Source organism: Hordeum vulgare, chromosome 5H (assembly GCF_904849725.1).
Source record: "Hordeum vulgare subsp. vulgare chromosome 5H, MorexV3_pseudomolecules_assembly, whole genome shotgun sequence".
Classification (NCBI taxonomy): Eukaryota; Viridiplantae; Streptophyta; class Magnoliopsida; order Poales; family Poaceae; genus Hordeum; species Hordeum vulgare.
Window position 1 is genome coordinate 349,091,608 of NC_058522.1, and position 26,117 is coordinate 349,117,724.

General features: G+C 43.0%; 2 protein-coding genes across 2 annotated transcripts; one reads left to right on the forward strand and one right to left on the reverse strand.

Annotated features, from left to right (window-relative positions):
• The first annotated feature begins 8,653 nt into the window (after positions 1-8,653).
• Positions 8,654-16,636, forward strand: LOC123396066 (protein ETHYLENE-INSENSITIVE 2). Its single transcript, XM_045091097.1, has 7 exons — positions 8,654-9,161; positions 9,692-9,778; positions 9,947-10,060; positions 10,144-10,356; positions 12,578-12,754; positions 12,914-15,481; positions 15,995-16,636. The coding sequence occupies exons 1-7, from the start codon at positions 8,904-8,906 to the stop codon at positions 16,274-16,276; spliced, it is 3,699 nt and encodes a 1,232-aa protein (XP_044947032.1). The 5' UTR covers positions 8,654-8,903; the 3' UTR covers positions 16,277-16,636.
• A 613-nt stretch (positions 16,637-17,249) lies between these two features.
• Positions 17,250-20,619, reverse strand: LOC123396067 (protein DCL homolog, chloroplastic-like). Its single transcript, XM_045091098.1, has 3 exons — positions 20,310-20,619; positions 18,265-18,379; positions 17,250-17,832 (listed from the first exon to the last, which is right to left on the reverse strand). Exons 1-3 carry the CDS (start codon positions 20,546-20,548, stop codon positions 17,635-17,637), a joined length of 552 nt encoding a protein of 183 aa, XP_044947033.1. The 5' UTR covers positions 20,549-20,619; the 3' UTR covers positions 17,250-17,634.
• Positions 20,620-26,117: the final 5,498 nt, after the last annotated feature.

Below are 26,117 nucleotides of genomic sequence, written 5' to 3' on the forward strand. Positions count from 1 at the left end.
ACCGCAGAGATGATCCTTGAGGAATTTGACTGATTCGATGCCGATGACATGCTTCTTCTTCGCGAGCGTGTGCAAATTCCTCATGCCTGCATGACCTAGTCTTCGGTGCCACAGCCATCCTTCTGAGATTTTTGCTAGTAAGCAAGTGGCTGGTTGAGGACCTGTAGAGAAATCAACAATGTACAAATCCCCTCTTCTTACACCTTCGAAGACTTTGGATCTGTCAGATTCCATGATGACTACACATCTATATCTACCAAAGATAACAATCATATCAAGATCACAAAGCATTGAGACTGACATAAGGTTAAAACCAAGGGATTCAACAAGCATCACTTTGTCCATATGCCTATCCTTGGAAATAGCCACTTTGCCAAGTCCCAATACCTTGCTTTTACCTTTGTCAGCATATGTGATTTGCTTCAGAGGTGATGGAGTTAGTGGCATATTCATCAGTAAGCTTTTATCACCAGTCATGTGATGTGTGTAGCCACTATCAAGAACCCACTCAGTATTCTTGGGTTTGTCATCCTGCAGATGAATTAGTACTGCTTACCATCTCATATGCTTCAGTTTTGAAGAATATGATACTAATTTCATCAGATCAGTAATTTCATCATAACAGAAATGTAAGGGCGAGTGAAATATCTCTATTTCATCAATCATTAGCTTGCGTCCTATCAAACATTTCTTCAGGTCTCCAGCAAATTCTTCAGGTGATGATTTTCATCTAGAGACCTGACCTGCAGAAGTGATTAGTTTGATTTCTTCACCACCCACATCTGAAGGGGTGGCAAAGCGTTCATCATCCTGCGAGCACCATATGAGAAAGGTGGCATTGAAGCTAATGCACTTCTCTTAACAGTAGGGGGATTAAAGTACTCATATGAATATGCAGAGAACTGGTTTGAGGATTTATGAACATAATGATTTGAGGAGTAACACTCATATTCATATTCCTTGTAGTTTCCCTGCATGTTAGACGCATAAGCATGGGTACGAGCATAGTTTTGACCAGTTGAGGATTTTGATCCTCTTGAAGACTTTGGTCCTCCTGAGGAATTTGATCTGGGGTTCAGATTCTTCAGTGGTGGTGTCATGAGGACATTCACCTGAAGATTTTCGAGATAGCTTTTGGGAACCCAGATTTTCCTCAGAGGAGGGCCATTCCTGCAGTTAGTTCCAACATATCGAGCAAATACTTCACCAGATTGATTTTTGAACAGTTTATAGTTGGAATCAAGTGACTCATCAGAGGAATAGGATAGTTCACATGAAAAGCTAGTTAGATTAGATGGATCAAAAGGAGGCCCAGTAGCAGCAACCCATGAGGTTTTGGGATACTTCTCAGGTTTCCAATAAGATCCATCAGCATTTAATTTCCTCTCAAAGGCAATTCCTTCTTTCCTCGGGTTCATGTTCAAGATCTGCTTTTTGAGCACATCACAAAGGGTTTGATGTCCTTTGAGGCTTTTGTACATGCCTGTCACGTACAATTCCTTCAACCCTGCATTTTCATCAATAATATTTGTGTTTTCCTCAAGTGAGGAAATAGACACAACAGCTGTAGTTGAAGAATTTGTAGCAATGGTAGCATTTGATGATTCTGGTGAGGAATTAGCAGTTTCGCGTTCAATGCATTTAAGAGAAGGAGGAATAAATTCAACTTGACTTGCGCTGATCTGTTGAGCTAGTAATGAATCATTTTCCATACGAAGATCATCATGAGGCATCCTCGGCTTCTCAAGATCAAGCTTCCTTTGAAGAAATTCATAGGAAAGCTTCTCATGATCAGTGAGGAGTGTATCATAACGATCCTGAAGATTATCAAATCTAGACTGAAGACCTTTCATGTCATCAGTGAGGATTTGGCTAAGGTTCATTTCATCATTCAACGGATCATCACTTTTTTCTAGCAGTTTCTGAAGCTTTTCCAGAGCAGTTTGTTGTTTAGTGGCAATGATAGCAAGTTTACTGTAATTGGGTTTCTTATAATCATTAGGTTCACAGTCACTTGAATCAGAGGAGGAGGCATTATTTGATACCTTCGATCCTTTTGCCATGAAGCAATAGGTTGGAGCGAAGTCATCAGCATAGTCATCAGTATGGATGGTGCAATCATTTTCTTCAAGATTGAAGATTGACTTGCTGACGAAGGTGGTTGCCAGTGCAAGACTAGCCTGTCCGGATTCTGAGTCTTCATCAGAGCCCTCTTCTTCATCACATTCCTCTGATTCTGCCTCGGAGTCCATTTCCTTGCCAATAAGTGCCCGAGCCTTTCTAAAACTAGTCTTCTTGTGCGATGAGGACTTTGAGGATGAGGATTTTGAAGATTTCTTCTTCTTCTTCGAGTCATCAGAGCTGTCATCCTTGTATTTCTTCTTCTTTGATTCCTTTCCCCAACGGGGACAATCAGCAATGTAATGACCCGATTTCTTGCACTTGTGACAGGTTCGTTTCTTGTAGTCCTCAGATGAAGATTCTTATTTCCTCATGTCTCTTCTTGAAGATTTACCGAACTAACCACGTCGTGTAAGTCTCTGGAATTTCCTCACGAGCATTGCAAGCTCCTGTCCAAATTCTCCAGGGTCACAAATGCTGTCATCTGTGTCTTCGTCTTCAGATGAGGAAATTGCTCTAGCCTTCAGTGCACGTGGTCTGGAATAGCTTGGTCCATATAGATCTCTCTTTTCTTCTAGCTGGAATTCATGAGTATTTAGCCTTTCTAGTATATCAGCTGGATCAAGCATCTTGTAATCTGGTCTTTCTTGAATCATCAGAACTAAAGTATCAAATGAAGAATCCAAAGATCTCAGCAGTTTCTTCACAACTTCGTGATCAGTGATGTCTCGAGCTCCCAGTGCTTGCAGTTCATTTGATATGTCAGTGAGGCAATCAAAGGTGTCTTGGCAGCTTTCATTGTCATGTCTCTTGAAGCGATTGAAGAGATTGCGAAGAATATCAACACGAGAGTCACGCTGGGTTGATACTCCTTCATTTACTTTGCACAGTCTCTCCCATATTAGTGTTGCAGAGCCCAAAGCACTTACTCTTCCAAACTGGCCTGGGCTCAGATGGCCACAGATGATGTTCTTCGCTTGAGAATCGAGTTGCTTGAATTTCTTCACATCAGCTGCAGTGACACTGGCAGAGATAATGGGGACACCATTTTCCACAATATACCAGAGATCATTATCAATAGCTTGTAAATGCATTTGCATTTTGTTCTTCCAGAAGGGAAAGTTCTTTCCTTCGTAGGTAGGACATGCTGCACTCACTTTAAACATGCCTCCAGTCGACATAACTAAAACTCCAGGTGGTTAAACCAAAATCACACAGAACAAGGGAGTACCTTGCTCTGATACCAATTGAAAGTGCGTTATATCGACTAGAGGGGGGTGAATAGGAGATTTTTAGAATTTCATCACTGAGGAAATTCCTTTTGAGGAAATTCCTCACTGATGACTAACTTATAGTGAAAACAGTAAAGGACCAGACGTGCAAACGATCACAACAACAGTATTTCAGAGTGAAGAATGTGAAAGCAGATTGCACAGTAAGCAGGCACACAGAATACAGATGATGATTAACTATCATGAAGAATATGGGGTTGAAGAAATTCAGAGAAAGTCTTCAGCAAATTCTTCAAACAGTTACAGTGAAAGTCATCGACACACAATACTAGAAAAGTAAAGAGTTGGGGAATTAGAACCCGTTTCTCAGTGAAGACTGTTGTTGATGACCCAGTTCCAACTACTGTGACAGTTGTACATCTGGTTTGGAGCAGCTTGGTATTGAAACCAAAGGACACCCAGTCCCGGGACACACAGTCCCTACCGTATTCTCCTTGAGCTAAGGACACACAGTCCTCGCCCAACACTCGTGGTAAGTCTTCAGGGCAGACTTCCAAACCCTCACAAACTTGGTCACCCGACGATCCACAATTGACTGCTGGATTGCTCTAGACCATGACGCCTAACCGTCTGGAGGATGCACAGTCCTCAAAGTTAAAAGGCTTCAGTCCCACACAGGAACAACTTCTTTAGTGATGCTCAATCACTAGGTTTGGTTTGTGGTTTCGGTGGGTGGTGTATTTCCTCACTGATGAATTACTCTCGAAAGCTCTGAGGAATTTGGGTTGCTCTTATGACAAGTGTCAATTTCTAACGGAGCAGCCAACCAGCTAGTGGTTGTGGGGGGTGGCCATTTATAGCCTGGGAGCATCCCGACATGATTTGACACTAATGCCCTTAAATAATATGACCGTTGGAGTGGATAAGACCAATGACTTGGCGTGGTTATCGAAACGGTCGGAACCCTCAACTGTGAGAGTCCTCATGTCACTCATGTTCCTCACTTGAGGCTTTTGATAGGATTAGGCTTGGGTTGAGCATCATGAGGAAATTCATTCCATAGTGTAACTTCGACCCCCTTTAACAGTACGGTGTTCCTATTACTCAAATGCGAAGAAAGTAAAACAGAAAGTATAAATCTTCACGCTTCAAATTCTTCAGAATGATTTTCTTCAGGAACCACCGGACTTCTCAATATCAGAATCTTCATGAGGATTATCAATTTCATCGCAGATTCCTCACGATTCATTTCTTCAACTTCAGACCAATTTCTTCAGCTGAAGACATATATTTTTAGGGGTCGATATTCTTCAAATATCTCAAACTCCTCAATGACTTATAGATCATGTGTACACTCACAAACACATTAGATACTTAACCTATAAGTCTTCAAACCACCAAAATCACTAAGGGGCACTAGATCTACTTACATCCCCTCTCGTAGATGGACATCACCATGATAGGTCTTCGTGTGCGTACGAATTTTTTTGTTTCCCATGCAACGTTCCCCAACACTGCACACTCTCTACATGGATAGGTGTTGGCTCGAGTCACTAAGAGTAATTGTCGTCTCCAAGTAAGTTTTTAGGAACCAAGAGTGATTGTGGTTCGCAGAGTGACCAAGAGTAATTGTGGTCACCGAAGACTAAGTTTGTCGAAGGTTTGGATATCACCGAAAAGTATCAACCACGAGTGAAATCAATTGGAGTCTGATTAGCTTTGAGTTGATGCAGAATAGGGCGGAGAGAGTTTTGCTCCTCTGTTCAATCACAAGTACCTCCAACCAGATGTAGATCTTTTGCAGAAGAGTGAACTGGTCCACCGAATCATCTGTCGCCACTGAGCACCACTAGTCCACCTCTTCGCAATTTTACTTTGCTTTGTGTGACCATCTCTCTGCTCTATAGACCGAATAGCTTATATATGCTCGCTCTAGTTCATTTGACTCACGTTGTTTGATATCTATCTATCTATCTATCTGTTTTTTCTCTGCATTACTTTCGTGTTCACTTTCATCTGGTTAGTAGATTACATGTTAAGAATGTAATCAATATTTTCCTATTTGTTCACTATCTGTTGTCATACTATTTTGTTGTGTCACTATCTTGTATGTAAATGCTATCGTTCACTATGCTAATAGTGCAATCAAGATTTTCCTCAAAAGATTTTCTCAGCACCCCATCAAATTTATCACTCGCTTTTATAGCTTTCATGTTCTCTCTCACATTGCTACTTGCTCGTTTCTATCTGTTGTTGTGTATTGTGCTCATTCAAAGTTTCACAAGAAATTTTGAATCTACCATTTACCCCCTCTAGTCGATGTACTCTTGGTCCTTATAGGAAGGGTCTGGGTTGTCCATTTCCACGGGAGGGCCAGTCACCCGTGGCGGCGATGACACATGATGGAGGAGGCGCGAAGGCGGGAGAAAGAGGGCGCCACTTTTACTCAGTCGCACAAGCGGTGAGGATATTTAGGCGGGTTGGAGATTTTTTTGGCAATGGGGTAAAAATATGCTCCTCTATTCGATTTAGGGGATCGTCTAGGTGCGGCATAGAGGAGAAAGACTGAAGTTATCCTCCCTTATGGCCAGTTAGAGGATCAGTTAGAGTTGACCTTATAGCTTATGAAAGTCTACATGCAAACATAAAAAGTTGGTAAGGTGGGATGGTGTGCTGTACAACTTGACATGCATAAAGATTATGACATAGTTGAGTGGATTTTCTAGTAAGCAATTTTGCTAAAACTTGGCTTTCATATTGACTAAGTTAAGCCAATTATGCTTTGTGTTTCCTTAGTGGAGTATAGAGTGAGGCACAATTTAGTTGAGACAAAAACTTTTAAATCCTCTAGACGGTTACGAGAGGAGGATCCTTTGTCCCCGTATTTGTTTCTCCTATGCAAATAGGGATTGACGACCTTGTTATCTCATACTGAACAATGAACATAGTGGGAACTTGATGGGAGTAAAGGTTTGTCGAGATGCACCAGCATTCACAAATCTCCTTTTTGTTGATGATTCATTAGTTTTGGTGAAAGCTAATGTTCAAAATGCCGCCTTCTTGAAGTCAACCATGGACATGTAACGTGTTGCCTCTCGACAACTTGTTAGTGTGGACAAGTCTAGTATTGTTTTCTAGTCCAAGCACAAATGTGAATATGAAGGCCGAGGTTTGCTTCTCTTTCGCTACTATGATATGGAGTGATTTCTTGACAAATATTTGGGATTGCCAGCTACACTTGGACTTGATAAAAGTGACAAATTCCAATATTTGATTGAGCGGTTAGTGTCAAGACCTAATGGTTGGAAGGAAACATGTATGCCTTTATGATGCAAGGAGATCCTAATTAAATCAGCACGACAAGTGATACCAGCTTATGCGATGAATGTCTTCTAAAATTCTTGATTTTTTTACAAAGGAATCACAGACGCGAATCTTGTTTTTGGTCGGGCCATGATGCAACTCACAAGAGGATGCACTGGTTTGCATGATGGAAGATATGCACAACAAAGACGAAAAGCTACACGGGGTTTAGATATATACATTGCTTTAACCTTGCATTGTTGGCTAAACAAACTTGGCATCTCTTGCATTATTGGCTAAAGAAACTTGGCATCTCATCGGTAACCCAGATTCCATATGTGCATATATCTTGAAGGTGAACCATTACCCATATGGTGATCTTATGTGTGCAACTTTGAAAAAGAAAGCTTCATATACTTGGCAAAGTATTATGGTTGGTTTTGGAACCCTGAAACCTGGCATATACGAAGAGTTGGGATGGGCACAAAATCAATATTTGGGAGGGTGAGTGGATCCCACAGTCTCCATCAAGGAAGGTGATTACAACTCGAGGTAACAACTTCGTGACTCGTGTGAGTGATCTTATAGACCCCGCATCAGGCGATTGGGATGAACTACTAGCGAGGCAAACATTTTGGAGATGGATGCCCAATGGATCCTTGCAACACCCCATCCTTTGCATGAAATGAGAGATTTCCCGACATGCAGTTGTACAAAACCATGGATCTTTTATGGTGCACGTAGCATGTCATCTTGTATGGCAATCCTAGTTTGGCCACGAGTTACAAAATTTGGAGGGACCTTCTACCCAAAGTGATACATGGGACTCAGTTTGAAGCATTTCGTGTCCAACAAAGATAAAAAAATATATTTGGAGGGTGTTTCATAGCACGATCCCCTGCCAATCAGTACTAGCCAACAAGCATCTCAAAAATCAATCCATACTTTCCTACTTGCAAACTAGGTCCTCATACGATCAAGCATCTGTTGCTCGAGTGGAAGCTTGCGTCGAACGTGTGGAAGTTGCTTGGCATCGAGGATATTATCAAAAAGGTGATCGGCGTCGACAAGACTAGTGAGGCTATACTAGAGCACTTTTGTGTACGATGGATCATGAGATTCATATATTAGGTATGCTCAAGTTGAGAGAAACAGTGACGTCCCATTTGTAGTATGAGCGCAGAAAATTGGCCCATGAAGAAGAAACCCAAAGTACATCCCAAATAAATTTCGCGATGAAAGGATTTGCGGCAAATTTCTTATCTCATGCAGTCCGAAACCAATGCGGATAGTGTTTGGTTCGGTGAAGACAAGATACGATTATGTGAAACTAAACATTGATGCTGGGTTGGATATGGATACACTCGAGGGACCGGTTGGCGTAGTGCTCGAGAAATCACAATGGGAAGTTCATTGATGTTGCAAACACAAAATTTGATATATGATTTGATTCTTTCACGATAGAGGCTATATCGGTTTGGCATCAATCTTACGCGTAGAGCGGGATGCAACAAGGCTGAGATCAACTCTTAACATGGAGGTGGTTGAAGCTTTAAAAAACTTCTTCAGTTGTTAGTGCTATTTTTGATGATTGCCATTTCATGACCTTGGATATGTAATCTATAATCATTGTATAACCAGGTAGCTCAGCTAGGATAGCTAAGTTGTCTCCTCCTGAATTATTGACGCATTTTGCCCCTAGGTGCGTTCATCCCAATACTTGTGAAGATGTTATAGTATTCTAACGCATGAATAAAGCAGGAGATGATTGTCAAAAGAACAACAACAGCAGCCACACGGGATCCCTCACATGGCACCAGCAGACACAGCCGAGCCACAGAGAATCCCCTCCAATCTCTCCCCCCATCTTCCCCGACCCCAAGAACCCATCTCCCATCAGTCCACCATCACTCTTCTTCCTTCCCCTTCTTCATCCATGCCCCTGCCCCTGCCCACCCCCTACTCCCTCTCCGCCCTCCCCACCCCGCCCCCCTTCCCTCTCATGCTCCTGCGTCTGCCCCCCTGCCTCCACTCCTCCTCGTCCTGCTCCGCTCCTCGCCTCCTCGTCGCCATTCCTCACGATCCCAGCCCGCGCTCCTAGGCAACCAAGCCCGCGACCCCCGATCCGATCCGCCCTCCCTGCTACGCAGATCGCTGGATGTGCTAGTCTAGTGCGAGTCGGGATCCTGCCTGCTCGCCGCCGTGTCTGGGTTCGTTGCTCGCGCGCTTCTTCTCGCTCCGCCCGCCATGGACGGCGTCCGGAGCTTAGCACAGTCCCTGGGGGCTGACGACGGCGGCCGGAGCAACCTTTTCCGCACCCTTGGCCCGGCGCTCTTCATCTCGATTGGATACATCGACCTCGGCAAGTGGGTCACCACCGTGGACGCCGGCTCTCGCTTCGGCTATGATCTCGTGCTGCTCGTGCTGCTCTTCAACTTCTCCGCCGTCCTCTGCCAGTACCTCTCCATATGCATCGGCATGGTCACTACCCAGAATCTTGCCCAGGTAGCTACCACTCTCCTCACTTCCTTCTTCGTCTCGCTTTGCAAAGTTATTCAAACAGCTCTAGCAAGTTGCCATGGATGACCTAGATACGACTGACAGTCAAAGATACAATAGCTCCCATCTAATCAAAGTTCCTTTTGTTTTTTTAAGACAAAAGGTTCCATTTTCACTACCCGGCCATTCGAAGACACCAAGTTTCTTTACAAACTGAAAGATAAAGCTGGGGTTACCAGTGTATACATGAATAATCAGTGCCCCCCAAACCAGAGAAACACTATCCAGAACTGCATCTAGGCAGCAAACTTGAGCAAAATCACGCCCCCAAAGCCAAAAGGCATTACCCCACAGCTGCACGCAGGCAGCAACCAGCAATCATTTCCCCCCAAAGTTCCTTTTTTTTTTGTTCCCTTTTACCTTTAGAGAATTCAGTTCTTTCTAAATGTTGCCCTTTATTGTTCTGTATCATTCAGCTATACTCATCATAATCGTATTTGATTTTCTTTCTGCGGTACTTTTACATGAACATGAAGATATGCGTTCAGGAGTACAGTCAGCCAATATGCGTCGGCCTTGGTGTTCAGGCATTACTGTCCTTGTTAACTGCAGAGATTACCATGGTATGTCTAGGCACTTTACGCAAATCTATGTTCTGTCACTGCTTCATTCCGGAAATTTTGTTTGCCTGTGTGAGTTGTAGATTCAGATTCATAATCAGAGCATGCGATGTGACAGCTTCCCAGCTTCTGAAATTTTGATGGTCTGAAGGTGATGTTTGGTAATTTCAGATTTCAGGCATTGCAATGGGGTTCAACCTTGTATTCGAATATGATGACCTTGTCACAGGCATATGGTTCGCAAGTTTTGCAGTCAATCTACTACCATATGCGATTTCCCATCTGGTAATTTTAATAAAAACTTTATCTCATACAAGGAACCTTCTCAAATTCTTACGTGCACTTGGCTTCTGCTTCGCCCATTACAGGACAAGAAGATGGCTGGAATATTCAATGCCTGCATAGCAGGTCTCGCACTTGTTTGTTTCGTGCTTGGTTTATTGGTCAGTCAACCAAGAGTTCCTCTCGATATGGATGTGATGTTCCCCAAGTTGAGCGGTGAAAGCGCCTACTCGCTCATGGCACTTCTGGGTGGAAATGTAATAGCACACAACTTCTATGTTCATTCATCATTTGTACAGGTATGCACTTTCCGTGTTTCTTGGCTCTTAGTTTTTTTAAACCTTGTCTTTCAGTTCCACATCAAGTTTGTGTGACTGTTTTTAAGCTTACTAGTAAATTTGTACGTGCAATGCACGTTGATATTAGGTAAATATTAGGTATGATATTATTTGCGTATTAATTATGTGTTTAGCATTGGCATTGATATTTAGTATGATATTAACTGCACGCTAAACGTGTTGAGCACTCACCATTGGAGCAGCCAGAGTCGTTGGATTGATCTGATTTGACGGCCGGGATTTGTTGGATATGCCCCTTTGAGTCTTTCTATATTGATACAGATAGATTCAGAATGTGTCCTGTATGGCGTTTATGTCCTTCCATATTTTGTCAATCAAGTTATGCCACCTTTTTCTTGAGATGAATCAACTTATACCACTGACACTACTAAATACATCATACATGATACAAAATGGGCTGGTTCATCACCAGAAAAAGGACAAACTTTTGGAATTTTCAGCGTGCTGGTTTCACGTCCACAACACCTTATCTTTCATTGGAAGTTTTTAGGTGTAGTTGTCTGTAGGCCCGTTTGGCCTAGTGTAAGGCTTCCCCTTCCAATAATTTGATAAGGCGCCTTCACACATTCTCAGTCAACGATCTTCAGTATTTGCTGTATGAACTTCAAGACTTTTAAGTTACAGACTTCTTCACCGGCTCACTTCTCATAATGGATACCAACATACGGAGTAGCTTTCATACTTCCGTACCCTAAAACTTGGTGGCTCAGATCTTGTACACATGTGTATTGGCCTGTTAGTCTAGGTTGGCCCATGCAAGGCTTGTATATACCCCTTTTCCCGTAATGTTACGTTGCATGGATAGTTGGATACGTGATACATGATACGGGGATACGCCCGATACGCCAAATTTCTAAAAACTAGGATACGGGGATACGTTTATATATATGTTAATTATTAAAAATATGAAAAAAATATAAGGAGCTTCCATGTCAAAGCATGCCTCTATAGGTTTACCCTTCCTTTTTTTCTTGCACTTGGTCCACTTCCATCAGTTGGCTGTGGGATTTCCCTAGGTTTGATGCTCTCAATCGGTGCATCGGCTCTCTCCTGCTTACCTTTCAGAATCACCTTTTGACATGAATTCACCTCAATGTTGGGAATCTTCAAAAAGTGCGCCCTTGCTCTTGAGGGGATTTCACGTCGAACGAGGGGTTTCACGTCTCCAAAATGTATCGCAACAGTACCCCAGGAGTATCAAATAATATATACTCCCTCCGTCCCAAAATTCTTGTCTTAGATTTGTTTAGATATGAATGTATCTAGTCAAGTTTTAGTATTTAGATACATCCATTTCTAAACAAAGTTAAGACAAGAATTTTGGGACGGAGGGAGTATATTTTAATAAAAAATCCAGTGATACGTACGGGATACTTATCGGGCTGTGTCGGGGCAGTATCCGATTAGATACACGTGCTTTCTGAAGTATCCGCGCAATGTGTAGGCATATGCTTGCGAATAGCACACTTCCCCTCCCTTTCAGCAGAGTTATCATACAGTCTTAACTAAGCAGTATATCCATGTTGCATTTTGTTAGATACGAATCATAAGATCAATCTTAGTCTGTAAACACTCCACTTAGCCATATAAGTTTAGATCCCGAGTCCTTATTATCAGTGATGACTTTTGTGGTATGATACTGGTGTGGTTTGTTAACCCCTAAAAGAATTGTGTGCGATTGTGTGAGTGCATGATAGAAAATATATAATTTATGTTCTTGCTTTCTCACAAAAGAAAAAAAACAAATATGTTCTTGCTACCTTACATGAAATGTGATGAAAAACTCGACTGCAAAGATTCTTGATTTATGGAAAATCAGTTTCTCAGTAAACAAAATGATTGCTAAAACACCAGCATTCTGCAGCCTGTCCCTTTGTATGGTTACGGCTTTGACTTATGAGGTTTGGGAACTTACATCATGTTTTTGGTGTTTACAAACAATTATATAACACATCAAGTACTCCCTCCGTCTCAAAATAAGTGTCTTAACTTTGTACTAGCTCTAGTATAAAATTGTACTAAGCTTGAGACACTTATTTTGGGACAGAGGGAGTACATTTCATTTGTTGATTCGATAAACAAGTTTATCTTGCTTAATTTGCTCTCTGCATACTGTACTCGCTTTACTTTGTTTATGTTAATTTGAATATCATGTGTGCAGGCTCAAAGAAGATCCCCTGTTACACTCGGGGCCTTATTTCATGACCACCTTGTTTCGATCTTATTTATTTTTTCTGGGGTTTTTCTCGTGAACTATGTTCTTATAAGCTCAGCAGCAGTTGGATCCGGTGATACACTGCTCCTGACCTTTCAAGATGTTGTAGAGCTAATGAACCAGGTCTGTGTCTTCCTTTCTGTAGTTCCTACTTACCTTTTAACTTTTGTATTTGACATGTCTCCCCTATCTTATGTATTCAACTATTTGCGACATTGCCTTTGGATTTCAGTCACGCATTAAGTTATATTCTGAGTTTCTCTGAATCTTTGTCTTCTGCAGATATTCATGAATCCTGCAGCGCCGCTTGTTTTCTTAATGGTTCTTCTCCTTTCGAGCCACATCATCTCACTGTCATCTATTATTGGTAGCCATGCAATTGTAGAGAATTTCTTTGGTATAAACCTTTCTCTTTCGGCGCATCATCTGCTACTCAAGCTTTTTGCCATGATTCCTACAATCTACTATGCAAAGGTTGCGGGTTCAGAAGCGATATATCAGTTGATTATCATCTGTCCAGTTATCCAGGCTATGCTCCTTCCTGCGTCTGTTATACCTGTTTTCCGTGTTGCTTCGTCAAGATCAATAATGGGCAACCACAGAATATCTTCATCTGTTGAAATATTGGCCTTTCTCGCGTTTCTTCTCATGCTATTTACGAATATCATTTTCAAGGCAGAAATCCTGTTTGGTGATAGCACCTGGACAAACAGCATGAAAGGGAACACCGGGAGCCCTGTTGTACTTCCATATACTCTTATAGTCCTAATTTCATGTTCATGTCTTCTGTTTACACTGTTCCTGGCTGTTACTCCACTGAAGTCTGCAAGTAATGAAGCTGAAACTCCGGAGTTCTCTATGCACTCTCAGAGAGAACCATTGTGCAGTACTCACCATACAGAAGATGTTTCTCTGGAAGATGTTACCCATGAAGAAGTTCAAAGGTCTTCTACTGATGCTATTCTCAGGGATCCAATGGAAAGTCATCAGAAATCAGCTTTGGAACATACTGAAAGTTCTGACACCACTGTAGAGTCTGATCCTGACAGTCAACAATCAACTGCTTATACAGCGAGTACTCCTAAAGCTCAACCCTCACCACCTGTCTACCATGAAGAGCCAGAACCAGTTTGTGCGGCTGACTGGACAGAGTCGGTACCAAAGGTTTCGACAGCCATTGAAGTAGAACATATTCATTCAGAGAACATCAAAGGGAAGAGCGCAACTGAAAAAGATGTTGAAGTAGTAGCAGAAGTTTGCACGGACAAGGATAGTGTTGCCTCGCATAATTTGGAACATGAGAAGTCTGCTGGAGGCAGAGCACCTTCCTATCCGGATGGTCCACCATCTCTTACTTTCAGCAGGGGAAAAGGCTCCGATGTTGGCAGTGGCAGCCTCTCGACACAGTCTGGTTTGGGCCGTGCTGCAAGGAAGCAGTTAGCAGCACTTCTTGACGAGTTCTGGGGGCATCTTTTTGATTATCATGGTAAGCTTACACAAGATGCTAATGAAAAAAGGTATAACTTTTTGCTTGGATTGGACTTGGGAGCAGCTAATTCTGCTGTGAGGGCTGATAACAAAACCATTGAAGCTTCAAAGAGCCCCTTGATGAGAGACGCGCTGCGAGCATCAGCTACCTCACTGAACTCGTGGGACTCGATGTCCCGTGATAAGGATATCCGTAGTCTAGACTGGAGTTCTGGGCATCAGATGGGTCCAATGGGTTCATCCAACTGGTCCCAGAGCATGAATTCACCATATACAGACATTTCGAGTTCAAGCAGCAGCTTACTTGAGCAAAATGCAAAATACTATTCAAATTTCAACATGCCATCTTACTCTGATAATCAGTTCTATCAGCCTGCTACTATTCATGGATATCAGCTGGCATCTATTTTGAAAGGGATGAATGCAAGTAGAAATCAGCACTCTAACATCCCCCTGGACCCAAGACGGGTTCCTAGGTCGTCTGAATATTCTTTTTCTAACTATGCTGATCCTGTTATGCATGCCCGCAACCAAAATTTACGGGGTTCACTGGGACCTAACTCTCCACAAAGCCCAGCAATGAATCGCTTCAATGCAACGGTCGAGAGACCTTATTATGATTCTACCTCTGTTGATGAAAGTGAAAGTGTTGGCTCACCTGGATACTCAAAGAAGTATCACAGTTCACCTGACATATCTGCACTAATTGCTGCAAACAGAAGGGCTTTGTTGAACGAACCAAATTTAGGTGGCGCTGCCGGAAATCAATCATACCTAAGTAAGCTGGCATCTGAGAGATCGCAATATGTGGACTCGGCAGCCAGGTCCAAAGCTCAAATTGCATTTAATGAGCGGTCACAGCATAATCTCCAAAGAGATGTCCTTTCTATGCAGTTGGGTATGAACCCCAACAATAAATCCCTTTGGGCCCAACAACCGTTTGAACAGCTGTTTGGTATGTCAAGTGCAGAACTGAATAAGAGTGAGGTGAACACTGGCCAGAGATCAAGTGGCATGACAAAGGATGATTACTCTTACACTGGGTGTGAGGCAGAGCTTCTTCAATCACTTAGGCTTTGCATAATGAATATCTTGAAACTGGAAGGATCAGGAGGGCTCTTTAGGCATAATGGTGGTTGTGATGAAAATTTAATTCATCAAGTTGCAGCAGCTGAGAGACTTTCACAAGAAACAACTGAGCGCATGCGCGGTCTACCCAACTGTGGTGAAACCTGTGTTTGGCAGGCTACCCTGATTGTTAGTTTTGGTGTCTGGTGTATCTGCCGGGTACTGGACCTTTCCCTTGTGGAAAGTAGACCAGAACTTTGGGGGAAGTACACATATGTTCTGAACCGTCTTCAGGTGATTCTTTTGTCTTTTGTACTTTTACCATTAAAATGTGGCTACCCCCTGAAAGAAGGATCCAGGTATTGGTAACTCATCCATCTAGCGAAGGTTATAAGCATCCTGACTGCATTAGTTCTGAAAATTAACCTCACCTTGCATTAAGTTACTTTAAATGCATATTTATTTGAGCATAGCAAGTTGGGTACATATCAATTTGCTATGCTGTCGGGAGTATTTCATGATGCAAATGAAGTGACCCGGTACTATATATGGCATTTGCATAGATTGGAGTCTAACTTATAGTTGTATATAATCCACAAGTGAAACAGACGTATCTTAATTCTCAACTAGGCCTCTCCCCCCCCTTCGTTCTCTTTGAGCAAAAGACAAACATGAATAGGCTTTGCATGCTCATTTGTATTGGTCTGTTAGAGTGTGCTGTTGTGAGAATGCAGAGGCAAAACGCCTACTCTTACTGGGTTCATTTCCTTGCAGTTTTTGCTAATGTTATATATGTACCTTATGCAGGGAATCATTGAACCCGCCTTTTCCATGCCCCGGAAACCTCTCACTGGGTGTGCATGCCTTCAGATAGCAGGCCCGGTTGCCAGGCCCATTTCTGGTACCTTCACTACTTCAGCTGAGATCCTGGAGACGATCAGAGACGTGGAAATAGCCATCTCAGGACGCAAGGGTCGAAGCGGAACAGCAGCAGGAGACGTAGCTTTTCCTAAAGGGAAGGAAAACCTGGCTTCAGTTCTCAAGCGGTACAAGCGTAGGCTGTCGAGCAAGCCCTCTGTTGGGCAATAGTGGCATCTTTTTGCTTGTTTTGTAGGGTTTCTGGCGCTGTCCTAGTGGCAGGTCGCCCTTTCCTGCTTCTCAAGCCCTAGTGGTTTTTTCGTTGCGACGTTTCTAAGGGGGTGCCTGGGAGCTCCTTGACCTTTTTGGGCCCTTTGGTTTTTGCATGTGATGCTTGACAGGGCCCAAGGATTATGCAGGGTAAACCATGTTTGCTGCCAAGCGCGGCGTGTAAGAGAAAGTGCCATGTGCTGAATCAGTGGTGTAAAGTCCACTGCAGCTCAACCTGACTGTTTTTTGGGCCTTCTGTGCCTGTGCCCCATGCGACTTTGTAGAGATTAAAAGTAATGTTAATGGGATGTTCTTTTGACATGTGCATGGTTAATCTGGTGCTTGTGGGCATGAATGAGATGCAATGCAGTGACCGCCTTGTGCTATATGTCGTTCGGTTGTTGTTTGGTGACGAGTTTTCTTGACCTAAAACATGATATTCTGTTCATGTCTTAATTTATATTGGGGTGTTTGGGTTCATATGTGTAAGGTTCAGGGCGAGTGCTGTGATGATGCTTAAAACTTACATGAGGTTTTGAACAACATTTCATGTTCCGGACCATTGCAGCCAAATAATTACTCCCTAATAAAACATACTAAAACATGACTACATATAAGGAGCAAAATGAATGAATCTACATTCTAAAATATGTCTACATTTGAATATAGTCCGTATTGAGATATTTAAAAAGCATTATATTTAAAAACTGAGGGAGTGAATATTTTATAACGGTGAACGGAACATGACCCTGTTGTGATCCAGCATGGAGCGATTTTTTTTTCCTTTGAGGAAAATTGCCCCAGGTCAGTTACAAACAGAAAGACGGCCAAAGGCATCTTATAACTGACTGAATATTATCAAGGAAAATAGACAGTACAACTGGAAGATAACAAGACACAAAACCATCAAAAAAGAAAAAAAGTACATCAAAAATTATATTGACTATCTTCTTCCTTTGATTGGTAGGCTGACGGCCAGAGCTTGAAATTTGGCAGTAATATGAACTGTCCAAATCTCGAGTCAAGATCCGCTTTTAACAGTTAACCCATGAAATATTGATACGAGCAACACATACACGTGAATATAGCCGTCTAAGAATTTAGTTCCAGGTAATTTAGCAACAAAGTGGATATTGCACATTGCTTTCAAAGAAAGCCTGGACAATGACCTCATTCACTTACATACCAAACATAGGCTAAAGAGACGGTGCGACCAGCTCTACACGCAAATGCACCATGAGGATGGATAGTAAGCAGAAGGACCAAAACAGATTCTTGGTGCCAGCCACCTGCCAATGTCAACATTATACAGGTAGTTTCTACTTTGGAGGAAGTAGACCAAGATGTGACCGCCTCTGAACTAGATGATGTTTATGTATAAACTTATCCGCATGGGATGGATAGGCCCCTTTGATGTACGCCCGGAGACACTTGCGGTATGAGAAATCCGCCCAAGCGCCATTTGTTCTAACCACATACAGGCATCTGGACATCTTGAAATCAGGATGCTTGTTAACCTACAAACACGATGAGCATGCCACAGATTAGGAGATGTCCACAAAATTTACGTATCCTTAGGTTCGCAGTGCAAAGATTACTTTCACAAGGTACCAGTACATGTTCAGAGCAATGTGAACTTGCACATTATCAAGATTGAGCCTCAACAGATATTCATGTCAAATAATAAGATTTCTAGACAAATAAACAGGAGAATGGTTGAGACTCGAGACTGAAGTTCTATTCTTATGCTCATGGAGGTCCTCCTAAGGAATTAAATGTACTGCACAAACTAAGGTTTTGAGATATTCCAACAAGCACGTGATAAATATCTGAAGAAAATATATTTAATAATACAAGCATGACAATGAAGAAACAAAGCAAGGAAAAATTAGATTTGTTCTAGGGTCTCATGTCTATCTTAGTAAAGAGAACTGATCATGCTAACTCACCATAATAGCATGAAGTCCACAACCAATCTTGTCTTCCGATCGGGGGTGGTGAGCAAGAACCTTTTCTACCACAACCTTTTCATCCTCCGGATTTAAAAATGCACCATTTCCATATCTGTTATAACAGAATGCTATCAGAAAGGAGATATATGATCATAGGCACACAACAGCCTATCCTTGCAAATTGCAAGTTTCATAGTACAACAACACATATTAGGTAAGTGTGCTTTTCATCAGCTGCAAGCCTGCACCATTTTTGAAAGATTTCCTGCATTGGATTAAAACAAGGTGGGGCGAAAGGACTTCACAGTTATAGCATACCCATAGGATGAAACATTACACGGAACTGGGAATTACAACATTCATGCCCCAAGGCAAACACATGGACATAAAAAACACACCCCACAAGGCAAACTCATGAACATCCAACAACACAAGGCACACGCCAAACTCATGGACATACGTCACACACGCTACAAGGCAAACTCAACACACAAGACACACATCTATCTACGGGAGGACAAAGCTGTACGCCGCTGAATGAACAGCCACCGCTCCCTGTCTCAGGGCATGTGATTGTCAAACAAAAATAGAACAAGCAACTCAACCCGGCCATATGGTCATATCACCTTATGCAATCAACCAAAGCAACCTTCTTGGATACCCCAATCCCCTTCGTTAATAAACGAGTAAATTCCGGTTTTTACCCCTTATTTTGACATTTTTTACACTAATTACCCCATTTAAAGTGATTTCATCTGTTTTACCCCATTTAGCAAAGTGTTGTCACAATTTACCCTGTTTAATATTTTGTGATCATTCCGACCGGCAGGTCCAACTGCGTTGTCCCAATTTACCATGTTTAATATTTTTGGAGTTGATGGTATTCTCATATTATTTATAAAACAAATCATTCTCCTATTATTTGCAACAGATCATGGAAATACAATGCGAAAAAATTGTGTTATGACAACTATTTTGCCTATTTGTTCCCTGGGTATGCCAATTCATCTCCTGATTCATGGATCATGTTGTCAAATTATCTATCTTTTGTCAAACATACTGCATTTATGCTCACACTACTGTCAAAACTGATTAATACAGGCTACAGATTGCTTTGGATTCACATGTTCAAAACAGATTGAATAATGCTTCTCATTTGTAGATAGCACCAGGACCTTACAATACAGAATAACATCACACATATAGATAGCTTCACCAATTCACAACTACACAAGCTACAGAATACACCAAACAGTAGCAGTGGCAATGACAAGCTGCACAGGATGTTGTGCATTGGACACAACGCGAGCGACCTCCAGCGGGCCGGTCCCGGTCGGCAGAAGCAGCAAGGACCGGTTCAACAGGGAGAAAAATAGTCAGGAAAAAACCGTCGATGTGGCATGCCAGTAGGACCTAACAATTGGGATTTGCCGGTCTAAACGCACACAAAATTTTAAACAGGGTAAATTGTGGCAGAAGTTTTACTAAATGGGGTAAAACGGATGAAATCTCGCTAAATGGAGTAATTAGTGTCCAAAATGTCAAAATAAGGGGTAAAAACTAGAATTTACTCTTAATAAACAGAGTTGAACACTATCAAAGCGTCATTCCAGTATTCTAGTTATTTAACTGGATGATCCAATAATACATTTTTCATCATATAGCTCTTTGATGGTGCTGCATATTGCAGTTGTTTAACAAGAAGCTTCCTAGTATTCTAGTTGTTGAAACATAACCACAGTGATATAGGAAATGGAAAATTGCATCTTACGGAAATATTCACACACAGTTATCTTCATTGCACTCCTTGCTGCAAATGATATGCATGTGTATTTCTCTTTAGAAAAATGTTATCCAGTTTGACAATTTCCCAGGAAATCCTGATTACCTAGCTCACATTCTTTTACAACGTTCTCTTCTTTTTCTCGAACCATTATGGCATGAAAATCTTATGAGTCAAATGCGCACAGCACTGAAAAATCCGTGAGCCTGCGACCTGAGCCTCCTATTCATTGCAACGAGAGAAGAAACGAACAACTGACCTCCTGGAATGGAGGATGTCTTTGACAAGTTCCACGACGGGCCCAACTTTGAGGAGGATCTCCGCCTCAGCCGCTTCCCACGGCTCCTCCTCGCCCCCCGGAGCGGAGGGCTCGTTGCCTGCAGGGAGGTTGCAGAACAGGCGGCTGCGGGTGTAGAGTGCAGCAGAAGTGGCGTGCAGCGGGAAGCCGCCGTGGAGGATGCGCGTGGCCGCTCGGGCGAGGGCGGCGGCCAACGCCATGGCTTCTTCAGCTACGGCGAGAAAGGGTTTCCTGTTTGGGGTTTCAACAGAACGGTGGTATGGGCCTAGGCTTTTTCTCTCGATACTCAGGGCATTCATCTCTAGCACATCCCTGTAGAAGGCCGAATCCGTATAATTCCAACGAGTATACGGGTTCAATTTTCTTTTGTTAGAGCAGACACCGTATTTTGGGTCCGTTTATTTTTTTTACCGTCGTTTGGAAAAGACCCTTTTCATCATTATTTATTCGGTTTCATCGTTCGGATACGGGTCAAACCCTATCCACCTCCGCCGCGATTCCTCGCCCACTCCGCCCCAATTTCTTGCCGCTGACGAGCCTAAAAAACCCCTAACGACTCAGTCCCGACTCATGGACGGCTATGAAAATGGTGGGGATGACGCGGAGTGCCGCCGCCGCCGCACACAAGTGCGGGGCGCGGAGGTGGCTCAACTACGGGAGCTGGCTGCCGTCGGCTTTCGAACGTCGCGAGGTCGATGAGTACGAGCGCGAGCTCGCCGTCCGCCGCATCGCCTCCTCTAGTTCCTCTGTCGCTGGGAGCTCGTCCGCGGGCGCCTCAAGCTCACGGATCACTCCGGTCAAGAGAGATCCGGAGGAGCTCGGGCCACTCGCCGTCAAACTCGAGGCCAACGCGGACCCGCCGTGTCGAGGCGTCATCGGCCCCGGAGACTACCTTCCCCCGGGGCAGGAGGACCACCTCGAGCGAGTCATCATGGAGCGCTCGGTGAGCGAGGCGAAGGAGGCCGACGCGCGCATCCGCCCCGAGCTTGAGATCGAGGATATCTTCCTCGAGCAGGGCGTCGCGGCGTCGCACGCGCACGCGTCCAAGGAGGTGGACCTACGCGTCATGAAGGCCGAGCATGCCAAGGTGTGGATCAACCTCGACTCCGACGAGGACTGATCTCATCCGGCTCCTCCGCCGCGTCGTCATCGTTGCACCCGTCTTTTTTGGTAGCTTAGGTTCGGGTACGCTGCACGGCCCACAGATCCTCCCTGTGTAGTACTATGATGTAGTTTGATGAACAACTATATATGATGTATATGATGATCAACTATGTATGATGAATGTCATTGCAAGTTTCTCCGTGAATGTTTTTTTTCAAATTTTACAGTTTCATATGCGGGGTCTGATCTACAGCGCACAAATTCGCCCTGCAAATCTGATCTGCAGCAAACTGTAAATGTATTTTGCGGGTCGATATTATACAGAGTCTGTTAGAGAAGTTCTTAGACATCTTCCAATGCATCAGTGCTTAGATGAGGTGTTAAGTACATTAAAACCCTTAGCAACCAGTATCTCCAATACATATGTGCTTAGCTTTTGTTGCTAAACTTTTCTCATGGATTTTTTAATAATTAAACTTCTCCATGCATTGATTGGTAGTCATTTTACATAGGTTCATGCGCTTAGCACCGTTTCTTCCTGGAGTCACTATAATGCTCTCTCTCCTCTTTAATTGATTTGCCACATCACTTTTTTTGCCTATGTGACACCCTTAGCACTGGTGCAATGGGAAGGGCCTTAGAGCATCAACAGATCGATGGTCTGGGCCTAGGATTTTTCTCTTGAGATTCAGAGTATCTTAGAGCATCTACATCCAGACATAACAAATATGACCCCCTAAACGCCCCTAGACGCGCCTAGTGAGTGACCTGGTGATACGTCTCCAACGTATCTATAATTTTTGATGGTTCCATGCTATTATCTTGTCAAACTTTGGATGTTTTGTATGCCTTTTATATCTTTTTTGGGACTAACTTATTAACTTAGTGCCAAGTGCCAGTTCCTGTTTTTTCCGTGTTTTTTACCCTTTTCAGAGGAGGATTTTAAACGGTGTCCAAACGGAATAAAACTTCCGAAAAGATTTTTTCCGGAACAGAAGATACGCACGGACGTGAGATACAAGGCAGGGGCCATCAAGGGACCCCACAAGCCCCTAGGCGCGGCCAGGGGGGCCCGCGCCTAGCAGGCTTGTGGGCCCCCTGTGGCTCGTCTGCCCTACTGTCACGCCCAAGATGCGACCCTATCCTCAATTTGGCACGAGGGCCTCGTCAGGGATAGAAGCGCATCTCGTCGTGTCGCAAGAATGGATATCATTACAAGTACATGTACTGACAAGAAGAGGTATATATATAGAATTGGCTTACACTCGCCAGAAGCTACATCAGAGTCACATCAGTACATTACATAGACATCAAGAGTAAGAGCAGGGTCCGACTACAAACGAAAAACAAACGAGAAACGAAGAACGACGTCCATCCTTGCTATCCCAGGCTGCCGGCCTGGAACCCATCCTAGATCGATGAAGAAGAAGAAGAAGAAGAAGCAACTCCAAATGAACAATCAACGCGCTCACGTCAAGTAACCTTTACCTGTACCTGCAACTGGTGTTGTAGTAATCTGTGAGCCACAGGGGACTCAACAATCTCATTTCCAAAGGTATCAAGACTAGCAAAACTTATTGGGTGAGGCATGGTTAAGTGGTGAGGTTGCAGCAACAGCTAAGCATATATTTGGTGGCTAAACTTACGAGTACGAGAAATAAGAGGGGGATGATCTACGCATAACGGACGTGAACTACTGATGATCAAATGAATGATCCTGAACACCTACCTACGTCAGACATAACCCCACCGTGTCCTCGATCGGAGAAAGAACTCAGGAAAGAGACAGTCATGGTTACACACAGTTGGCATATTTAATTAAGTTAACTTCAAGTTATCTAGAACCAGTGTTAAACAAAGTTTCCACGTTGCCACATAACCGCGGGCACGGCTTTCCGAAAGATTTAACCCTGCATGGGTGCTCCAACTAGTCCATCACAAATTACCACAAGCCGCATAGAAATCCTCGATCACGACACACACGATCTCGTCGGATTCCTTAGTGGAGAACCTCAACTCTGAGATTACCCAAAGCATCACCGGAATCCCGATGCACAAGATATCTCGTCAAAGGTAAAACTAATCCAGCAAGGCCGCCCCGACGTGTCGACGATCCCGATAGGAGCCGCATATCTCGTTCTCAGCACACGACGGATGAGCGATGGTTACCATGCCAAATGCCGAGTTGCCCCGGGTAGCGTTAATAAGTTGCTCTGTTTTGGACCAACACTCATGAGGAGCACTGGCCCGGGGGTTGATTAAATTATCCTCGGGGTCCGGAAAGTCCCTTTGCAATTTTATTAGGTGATTAGGCAAATGTAGTACCAAAGTTGGGCCTTGCCAGACCAGCTTTAATCTAAAACGAATTATCAAGGGGGTCCCCATAACAACCCCGATCGTGTTAGGAGCGCTCAATTATGGAACATAACACCGGTAGCCAAAAAACTAAGGGGGCAAAGGTGGAACAAAACACCAGGCTAGAAAGGCCAAGCCTTCCACCTTTTACCAAGTATATAGGTGCATTAAAATAAATAGCATTAATAGGGTGATATAACAAGGAACCCATGTTTTCACATGGCAGCAATGCACCTGCAACTAGCAACGCTAACACAGGGTTAAGCAAGCGGTAACATAGCCAATCAATGGTTTGCTAGGTTGAACAGGTTGAAGGTTTTCATGGCATTGTTGAGAGGCTGATATTTAACATGTGGTAGGCAATGAGACATAATCGATAGAAACGGTAAAACTAGCATGGCAATGATAGTGATGGTATCTGGGGAAATGGTCATCTTGCCTGAGATCCCGCTTGGAAGAAGAATGACTCCGTGAAGCAGACGAACCGACGTAGTCGAACGGGTCCTCACAATCGGACACGCTTGCAGAACTCTATCAAGACGAAGCAAACCGGAAACAAGAATCAACACACGATATACACCACACGATGCACAACACAAATGATGCATGATCAGCTATATCCATGCAAGTCACGGCATGACAATTCACACAAACAAACACTACACCTTAAGTGAAGTTCAATATGCAACGAGTTGCATATTGACGAAACTCCACGTTTATTTATTTAGTTCTATCCCGATTAGGTACACGGCAATATTAAATGTGGTTACACATGGCAAGAGGTGAAGCATAATTAAACTACCTATCTAGGCATTTTAAATGAGGTCGGAAATGACATATATCATCTCCGAAACGACCTCACATGTTAATTTACAATTCTATCCAGATCTGAACTAACACATTTAACTTAGTTGTTAAACAACAAAAAAAATAGGTTCACGTGATTCCACGCGTCGTTACAAGCAATTTACACGTAGAGGTCATCTCCAACGGAGCTACGGTTCAAAAGATACAAGCACCGCAAGATACGATGGCATGAATGCAATATGTGTGCAACGACGGTCACGAGCACTTCAAAACATACAACCAGCAAGAGAAAATGAAACTACACGAGATTCTAAGCAAGTTCCATGTAGGACACGATCTAAATGGAGCTACGGATCAACAACTACGAGCAAAACAAGGAATCACTACAATCCGCCCAAAACAACCACATAGCATTTTCTACACCCCGCAACTACGAGCTACACAACTCAAATATAATCAACCAAGGCATGTCACGAAAGAGGGCAAGAAGCACTACAACAAACAACTAACAACAACTAGCATGCAACATGGAACCCTAGGAAAAGAAGTCACAAAATGGCTTCTGACACACAGTTTTAGACTTAGTGAAAATTACACTTCATGAAAGTGCAGTTTTCGATCTGAATCCATATTGACAGCAGCAAAACCAGAAGCTACAGGACTCCAAATGCCATGAAAATTCATAGCATGCTAGAGAAACGCAAAGTCTACAACTAACTCCATTGGACCAACCTCAAAAGAGCTACAGATCACAAGGTAGAAGCAAGACAAGACAACAACAAAATATAACAGACTCCAGACTTAGAAATATTTCAGCATCTCTAAAACATCACTATTTCTAGCAACTTGAGAGCAAGGAAACCACACCTAAACATGCATTTCTATTGCAAGCAAAAATACCAGGGGCTAGACTAAACATCAAAGAACAACTCTCTAGTTGACAAATTAATCAAACGAAGCACGGAACAAATCCTACGAAAATGACAAGAGGGCAAAATGGAAAAAATATCGTGCGAACTAACTTACTCAAAAGCTAAAACTAATTGCACAGAAAAATCCTACCCCGAAAACATATAAAACATGTCGGGTTGCACAACAATAATTTCACCACACGTAAATGCGAGATAATAACATATACATGGAAAAATAAACTAGCGGCAAATCCCTACACGCAAAAATATTAATGACCGCTCTAAAATACGTGGCAAAGGTGTTCCTAAAACATGGACATTTCTATTACGGCATACGAGCAATTCGGGCACGCACGAAAATTAGCTACGGGCAATAAACCTATCGAGACAGCACGCAAAACTAGGCATTAGGCATGCTAAACTAAATCAAACAAATATGCTAGTTGCACCAACGTAATGTATGCACAAAACTACACAAAAACCATATCTAATTCATCGCGATCCGAACTACGGATAATAATCTACGGACGATCTAATATTCATCTATTTTCTGGAATTTATTAATTCCGAAAATAACCTAATATACTAATGG